This window comes from Notolepis coatsorum, assembly GCF_963971535.1.
Source record: "Notolepis coatsorum genome assembly, chromosome: 2".
Taxonomy (NCBI): Eukaryota; Metazoa; Chordata; class Actinopteri; order Aulopiformes; family Paralepididae; genus Notolepis; species Notolepis coatsorum.
This window is the reverse complement of record NC_140166.1, coordinates 45,725,065-45,734,053: the sequence shown is the minus strand read 5'-3', so window position 1 is coordinate 45,734,053 and position 8,989 is coordinate 45,725,065. Positions and strand designations below refer to the sequence as shown.

Here is an 8,989-nt window from a genome sequence, read left to right as displayed (position 1 = left end):
TAATCTATCTGCAATCCTGGATTTAATCTAGATTAATCTAGATTAAAATGGCTCAAAAAAAAAAAAAAAAAAACTGCCGAAGGCATTCAAAATATGTGTGTTCTACCCAAATAATGACCAGACGTAAGTCCTTACTTTTTCTTTCCTCCTTATGTTTCTCAGGCCAGGTGGCCCATTACACCATGAGCCCATCTCCCGTTTCCAAAATACATTACAGACTGTTTGAAAAAGCTGTTTTGCTATGATAATTGGTAATGAAATATCAAAATAATGTTCAATAAGATGTACTTGTGTTTAATAAGTTGTTTTATTCAGAAGTTAACACAAATACATAATATTACCAGTACAGTACAGTATCTAGCACACTCTCAGGAGCAAAACAGAAAGAATCATTTCAAACTTGAACTATGTGACATGGCTTGAATCAACTGCTCCAGTGGAGTTGCTCAGTGGCCAATGGTGTCAACTGTGGTTGTACTGGGCAGCTCCCAGGTGTGAATGGAAAAGAACATCTGTGCTCAGCGAACCTACCCTGGGTAAATAAAGGTAGAAAACAAAATGTAAAAAGCAAAAAAAAAAAAAAAAAAAAAAAATTAGATTAATGCGTTAATTATATTATCGCGCGATACTAGTATAGCGTTAACGCAGCACGTTAACGCCGTTAACGGCCCAGCTCTAATATATATATACAGTATATCGGACATCTCTAACTGAAATCGAACATAGCTATTGCGAGTGTACAGTGCACAGTGTAATTATACTGCAGAACTCAAATAGCAGGCTGTCTGTCTCTATAATACTGTATCTGCAACATAATTATGCATTTATCTGTAGCTTGAGTGTAAATGGTCTTGGAGAGAATACATGAAAGGGGAACCACACCCAATTTCATAATTCATGTCATCTGGTACAAAGCACAGTCTAAGTATAGACATATTAGTGAAAATTAGCAACTCACTCCCAAATCCAAAAACTAGTACTGAGTGCTAAAACTCACACTTGTGATGTCATCAAGTATAAAGTCTGAAGCTGCTCCATGGACAATGCATTGGGAAAGATGACACTGAGAGCATCCAGGGGAATGTTCATACTGTACCTGTACATTTTCTGTATCAGAACTGAAACACTTTCTTCACAAACATAGCCACAACACTGGTAAACAAACTACCCTCCCACTCAGGGCAGTATGGGGTACAACACATAGTAGCATACTACAAGAACCTAGGCATCCACAAAGACGACTTCAAACTGGAAATGGTAACTACAGATGAGGTACTCAAAAAACTGAGCGCCCTCCAACCAAACAAGGCCACTGGCCATGACAACATCCCCTCCAAATTCCTCAGAGACTCAGCAGCAGCCATCACCCCAGTCATCACACACATAATAAACCTCTCCATAAAACAGGGACACGTCCCCAAGGACTTCAAAATTGCGAGAGTAACACCCCTGCACAAAAAGGGCAGCAAATTAGACCCGGGCAACTACCGCCCTGTTTCTATCCTTACATCCATCTCGAAAGTCATGGAAAAAATAGTATACGAACAGATCGAAAAGTACCTTGCGGAAAAAAATCTAATCTACGTCGAATTCCAATCTGGCTTCAGAACATCCCACTCCACTGACACATGCCTTCTCTACTTGAACGACCACATCAAACAAGAGGTGGATGCGGGCAAATACTGCGGCATGGTCATGCTGGACCTACAAAAGGCCTTCGACACTGTCAATCACACCATTCTGATTGACAAGCTAAAAGCAATTGGTTTTGATAGTTTATCAGTGAGCTGGATACAATCCTACCTGGAGGGGAGGGAACAGATGTTGGAGGTAAACGGTACCCTATCCCCCCCCCCCTCACAGTGAGCTGCGGTGTTCCACAAGGAAGCATACTAGGACCGCTACTATTCCTAATTTATGCAAATGACATGTCGTCAGCTTGTGACTGCAACTTGTTCCTGTTTGCGGACGACTCAGCCCTGCTGGTCTCTGACAAGAACAAGTTACAGGTTGAAAAAGCCCTCAGCTCGGAACTAGGCAAAATCTGCATATGGCTCGCCGACAACAAACTATCATTACACATGGGCAAAACAGAGTCCATTCTCTTCGGTTCAAATAACAGACTCAGCAAGACCGACGGCTTCTCGGTTACAGTGGGTGACAATATTGTCACAAGGAAAGATGAAATTACCTACCTGGGTTCCATCCTAGAGGCTAATCTTTCCTGTGACAAAATGGCATCCAATGTAATAAAAAAAGTCAACCAACGAACTCGATTCTTGTACCGGATCTCCTCTCTGGTAAACAAGAATACCCTGAAGACTCTAGCAGGAGCACTCATTCAAGGGTACTACGACTATGCTTGCACCTCATGGTACCAAAGCACCTCAAAGGCACTAAAAAACTAATTACAAACATCTCAAAACAAGCTAGTCAGACTACTGCTTGACCTGACTCCTAGAACCCACCTCACCCCTGCCCACTTTGACAACCTAGGATGGCTTAGAGTAGACGACAGAGTACAGCAACTTGCAATGGGCCTGGTCTACAAGATACACTACACGACCAAGGTACCCATGTACATGTCAAAATACTTCCCAAAGGTCAGTGAATACCACGATCACAACACCAGAGGGAGCTCCACAAATCATGTTAAACCCAGATTCGGCTCAAACAAGGGACTAAACACGTTTCGCAATTATGCCACATCAATGTGGAACGCCCTACCCAAAGCTGTAAAGGAATGTGAATCACTACCCACTTTCAAAAACACTCTCAAAAAACACCTACGTGAGACAGCAATTCGAAACTGGCCCCTACAAATGTCCTAACCTAGTTGTACAGTAAATGACCAAGTAAGGCTTTGTCAGTATTCCAATGTACAGTGTAAAATGTGTGTGTCCCCCCTACCCAACCCCCCCCCCCCCCACCTCCAATGTACAGCCCCCACCCACCCACCCAACCCCACCCCACCCACCCAACCTCCTCCAGTGTACAGTTTCTACGTCAAATGTATATACACAATTTTTCTGGACACTTTTGTATCACAAACAGTACTGTATTTGCAAATCTGATATGTCATAAATGTATAGATGTAGCAGTACTGTCTATCTGTATGTCATGTATGTCATATATGTTATGATGAATTGAAAATGGGGGACCCTGATGTAAACAAGACGAAAGTCTTTCTCTGGTCTGCATCCCCTTAACAATTGTATGTATTGAGCTGTACTGTACTGTACCCATTCTGCAATCTGTTAATAAACTTTTCAATCAATCAATCAATCAATCAAACCACTACTATATAATAAAGCTAATTAAAAAATAAAACAAACATCTCCCTGTCAACGGAGCATCTCCATACTTTATACTTTAACTCACAATTTCATTCTTATTTTTCAGGTTTCTGGCTTTGGGAGCGAGTAGCTCATGTTCAGAATTCAAATATGTTATTGCCATGGCCTGAGTCATATTGATTGAACTGTTTTAGACCATGGCAATAACATATTCAAATGTTTTATTTGAGTAATATTCCCCTTTAAAAGGCCTAGTTTGCCATGTTGTTGTCAAAACAATTATTACATTACCCAGGCCCTGCGCAATTCGTTTTAACAGCTTATTGATTCTCATCATGGCAATTTCAATTCAAATCACTGATTTATTTAGTTTGGTTCAAGATGGCAATTTTAGCACTCATCTATTTCAGTGTTTGTCTTCGCAACCCCACTGTCACTTTAACCAGCAGAATTACCATCATCGCTCTGTAGCGAGACAAGCTGCACACTTCTTATTATCCTCTTCTGATGATTCACAACCTTATCTGTGAAATCGATTAATTAGCCTGCACCGACGACGCCTGCATATTTGTAAGTTTTGCTCAACACCAAACAGTGAACTTCTCCTCGTACTTCTCAAGGCGGAGGAGTGAACGTTTGGAAAGTTCTGTCTTTCATTTCTCCATTATCAAGCCCACAACAATTTCACAGCACAGCAATCACACCATAATGAACTTCCAGAAGCAATTAAACAGTGTTTCCTTCGGAGGGACCTTCATGAATACAAGAAAGGCCCGGCGTTCTCTCTCAAGTCACTATTACTAATCACTGAGCGCTCCAGCCGGCGATGTCACCTTGGCTTTCTGTTTCTGGCTCCGTTTGCCTTCAGGAAGCGCCGGTCGGCGGGTCCTCTAATCAACAGGTCTCCACCCGACACAACCTGACAGAGCCTAATTGGAACGAGCATCGCCGTCTCTTTTCCTGTTCCTTCGACTCATAGCGTCGACCGTAAACGTTCTATTGGCATCAGGTTTGCCGCATGTTAGGTGTCATAAGGCGTCCCTCTTATGTCGGCTCTCGATAGCCTACTAACGAGGGCAGATCGAGTAAAGGAAGATTTAGTAGGTCCTGTGGTGAGGGTGAAAAACATCTAATAGACCACTGCAACACTTCCGGTATTCTGAAATCATGCGAGAGAGAGAGAGAGAGCGGGGGGGGGGGGGGGGGTGAATGAATGTGGATGCGAGCCTTGACGTTAAGTGGTTGTACAGTAGCTACAGCTGTGGCGGTGCTGGAGACAAGATCCAATATACTTTTAGTCTCAGTCTCCTGAACACGGAGAGACCAGTCCCAAGTCGATCGGCACTTTCTCGGCTGAGCTATAGTCACTTTTCCGCGCCTACTCCCGAACTCTGCATGCGCAGATTGATAAACCTAGATCTCTGGACAATCCAGAGAGACTCCATGGGCAATCTGCGCATGCAGAGTTCGGGAGTAGGTGCAGAAAGGTGACTATAGCTCAGCCGAGAAAGTGCCGATCGACTTTGGACTGGTGTCTCCGTGTTCAGGAGACTCATGCGTATAAAAGTCTATTGGATCATGTCTCCAGCACCCACACAGCCGTAGCTACTGTACAACCACTTAATGTCAAGGCTCTCATCCACATTCATTAATTTTCTCCCCCCGCTCTCTCTCCCATGAGCTCAATGAAACGTGGAAGTGCAGTGGTCTATAGGTTGCTATAGAGACAGAGCGCAAATACGTCCTGCCCACACGGAGGGGAAACACATTCCATCTCTCTCCATCGGCTTTGTATTGTGTGATGGTGCCTCCTTGACGCTTCAGCTAGCAAACAAAATACCTCAACTATACTGTGTGGCGGGATGCACTGCCAGCAGGGTAAAGAACCCAGAACTAAGTTTTCATAAGCTTCCGAACCAAAACACTGAGCCTTTAAGAAGAGAGAATTGGATATAGGCAATAGGATGTGAGCAGCAGCAAAAAATGGGATAACTGTGGAACCCTGAACCTCAATAGGGAGGTGTAGTCTGACGTCACTGGTTGTTCCACCCGTAGGCTATAGGGATTTATCATTGGGAAAATGGATTATCGGCTATTGTAACAATTCTGCCGCATGGAAATTGAAAAGCTTTCCAGTTTTGCATAAAATGAGTTCCCTTCTATCACTAACATTATTTTTTAAGCATTTTTGGTTGAAATAAAATTTGGCGTTTTTTGTTTATGATTAATTGCGAATATTTTCATGTTGAGCTAATAGCTTGTGGATGAATAAGCACAGAAATGTACACCATGCCAATGTTAATGCTTTATTTGTTTTAAACTAGACGATTTAGAAATGGGCAATGGGGAAATGCATTGGGTTGGACAGAGGGTGGAACACGGAAAACGGCAATGACGTAACCACTACACCTCCCTATAGCCTCTATGTCAACGTGTGCAACAAGTCATGGTAAGCATTACAAGATAAACCAGAAAGCTTTAGCCTATATAGTATTATGCTTGCAAGTTTCTTCTCGCTAACAGCTAACTTGCCCCATCGTCATTTTAGTTCTAACTATTGTTGCCATAAACGCTACTTTTACTCAATTCTGTGATGTGTCTACCCTGGAGATATTGACAGTATATTTTTTTGTCAATATACCTTGCTCTCTGGTAGACACAGGGTGCTACAATAATACTTGATATTTCATGTTTTTAACTAGCTGTATAAGGTTTCCTTGGTTGCATACTGTATTACTGCGGCGATTGTTTCCCCTCCGGAGGGTGTGGTTTTCAGAGTATGACTCGTTGCATGTCTCTATTGTATAAGATAAGATAAGATAAGATATTCCTTTATTGATCCCCTTGGGGAAATTCAGGCATCATAGCAGCATGGGGGAAGGGGGGGGGTACAGGTAGTAAAACAACACAGGCAGTGTAAACAATTAGGTAAATTTGGTCAGTATAATTTACTATCTAACTAGCTGAAAAAAAAATATATATTCACATTATTCATGTGAATTCACATGTCCTCCTTGGGTTCCTATTAGTCCTAGGTCAATGTCTGGCAGCAGTCGCTGCCCACTGTTGTGGAGCCTGATGGCTGCTGGTATGAAGGACTGTCCGAGGCGGTTAGTTGAGTGTCGGGGGGGTATGAGTCTGTGGCTGAACGTGCTTCTCATCTTGACTAGCTCGTCGTATCATATGGCATTTGGTGTGTTGTTGTTGTTGTTGTTGTTGTTTTGTTTTTCAGTCAATGGAAAGTGTTAGTGCCACACAGTGCCACCCTCTATCCCTTGACCTACTGTATACACAGTGCCACCCTCTATCCCTTGACCTACTGTATACACAGTGCCACCCTCTATCCCTTGACCTACTGTATACACAGTGCCACCCTCTATCCCTTGACCTACTGTATACACAGTGCCACCCTCTATCCCTTGACCTACTGTATACACAGTGCCACCCTCTATCCCTTGACCTACTGTACACACAGGAACTGAACAAAACCACTGCAACCGTATCCATATGTGGAGTGAAACTGTGGAACAGTCTGAATGTGGTGCTAAAGCAATGTCCAAACATGAAACAAGTCAAACTGATGTATAAGGAAATGATGTTCACAAGGTACAGGGATGAGGACGGGATTTGACATTCACGGGTGTTTACATCTTTATTTTATTTCTTTCATGTTTTACATATATAATTTTAGTTTTTTGTTTTGCATATATATATATATATTTGTTTTGTAATGTTTTAAATTAGTACACTCATTTGAGTAGTGGAAAAGGGGTAGGATTAAATAAGTGTATACTTCTTCCTACACCTTTTCGAACTTGTAAATTGAGTTATGTTTTGTTTTTGTTTATTTATTTATTTATTTCCCATTTCATAGAGATCAATGATTTGTTTTGATTTTATATTGTTTGTATTTACATGTTCGAAATAAAGATTTTAAAACAAAAATCACTAGTGGTTTGCGACGAAGGTAGCGACGCTTCTTTCTTACCGGTGTTCTGGTCCTTGTACTCCTGGGACGAGTGCTGGTTCTGGTGGACCCACTCCCCGTTGCATTTGAAGAAGATCTGCAGGGCGGGCGCGGCCCGACAGCGCAGCTTGATGGGGTTGCTCTTGACGATGTATGCATCCTCGGGCTCCTGGACGAAGTGCGGCAGGGTCCCCGGGACGGACGCTACAGAGTCGAGCGGGGCGTCCCCTGTTGCTCCTGCAAAAGTCAACACCTGGTCAGTTTTCTTCAGGGGATTCAAAATAAAATAATAAGAGGGTTAGAATAAAACAATGTCAATCAAAATCCCTTTCAGACTCAACATGTTTTTAAGAAGCAACTGTGCAACGGAAATTGCTTGCAATATTTTTTTTTACAGAATTCTCAGTGGATAACGTTTTGCATTAAGACATTCATCATAACCTATAACATATTGCAGGAAGAGAAATGTACGTACGAGAACGATTTGAGCAATTCTTTTTCCATTCTAGTCAAAACTGCTCTAGTACTGAGAGCAATTTGCACATGAATGAAATCAGAGCGGACCAAGTGGAGATGCATTAGGAAGGGACTGATTACCAGAAGTGTGACCTCAGAGCTTGAATAATATCTTATCTCAGACAAGGCCTGTCCCAGACTAAGGATTTGTATAGTGGACTTTGATTTTTTGTTATCATTCCATTTGGGCTGTGGGGGGTGCTTAATATCTGAAGGAGTCGACTGAAGGCTTCTTGTCCTCTGCAAAAGCATGCAATTGGTCCACTGATGGATACATCTTGATATTTGTCTCTAGTGTGTTCATTAGACTCTGTGCCCGTTTTCTTAGGCAGTTAGCCTCGCTGGTATGCGTGCCATTAGCGTTAGCCAGGCTTCTAGGCCTCTTTGCCTTTGGAAAGAATTATAACATATTTTCATTTTTTTTTGGAAATTATTATAAAAAATGTATTTAAAAAAAATTATTACATTCGACTAAGAGGTTGGCAGTCGACTACGGCTCCTTTCGATCGATTAGTCGACTATTCTACTAGTTGAGGTCAGCCTTATCTCAGACACACACAGCCTCGTTTATCTTTTGGGGTGAAAACAGCCTCTGTGTTGCAGCCAACACGCAGCCTCTCTACAGGAGTGCACGCCTCACACCAGCCAACACGCAGCCGTCTCTACGGGAGCGCACGCCTCACAGCAGCCAACACGCAGCCAACACGCAGCCTCTCTACAGGAGCGCACGCCTCACAGCAGCCAACACGCAGCCGCCTCTACAGGAGCGCACGCCTCACAGCAGCCAACACGCAGCCGCCTCTACAGGAGCGCACGCCTCACACCGGCCAACACGCAGCCGTCTCTACAGGAGCGCACGCCTCACAGCAGCCAACACGCAGCCGTCTCTACAGGAGCGCACGCCTCACACCAGGTCAACACGCAGCCGTCTCTACAGGAGCGCACGCCTCACAGCAGCCAACACGCAGCCGTCTCTACAGGAGCGCACGCCTCACAGCGGCCAACACGCAGCCGTCTCTACAGGAGCGCACGCCTCACAGCAGCCAACACGCAGCCGTCTCTACAGGAGCGCACGCCTCACACCAGGTCAACACGCAGCCGTCTCTACAGGAGCGCACGCCTCACAGCAGCCAACACGCAGCCGTCTCTACAGGAGCGCACGCCTCACACCAGCCAACACGCAGCCGTCTCTACAGGAGCGCACGCCTCA

At 43.9% G+C, this 8,989-nt stretch overlaps 1 protein-coding gene across 1 annotated transcript in view; it reads right to left on the bottom strand.

Moving 5' to 3' along the window:
- The window catches only part of unc5db (unc-5 netrin receptor Db), a gene marked incomplete at both ends in the record, with an annotated part of 422,972 nt that overhangs the window by 243,713 nt on the left and 170,270 nt on the right, over positions 1 to 8,989 (bottom strand). The window contains 1 exon segment of the mRNA XM_084308131.1: positions 7,285 to 7,500. Coding sequence (XP_084164257.1) covers positions 7,285 to 7,500 — 216 coding nt within the window.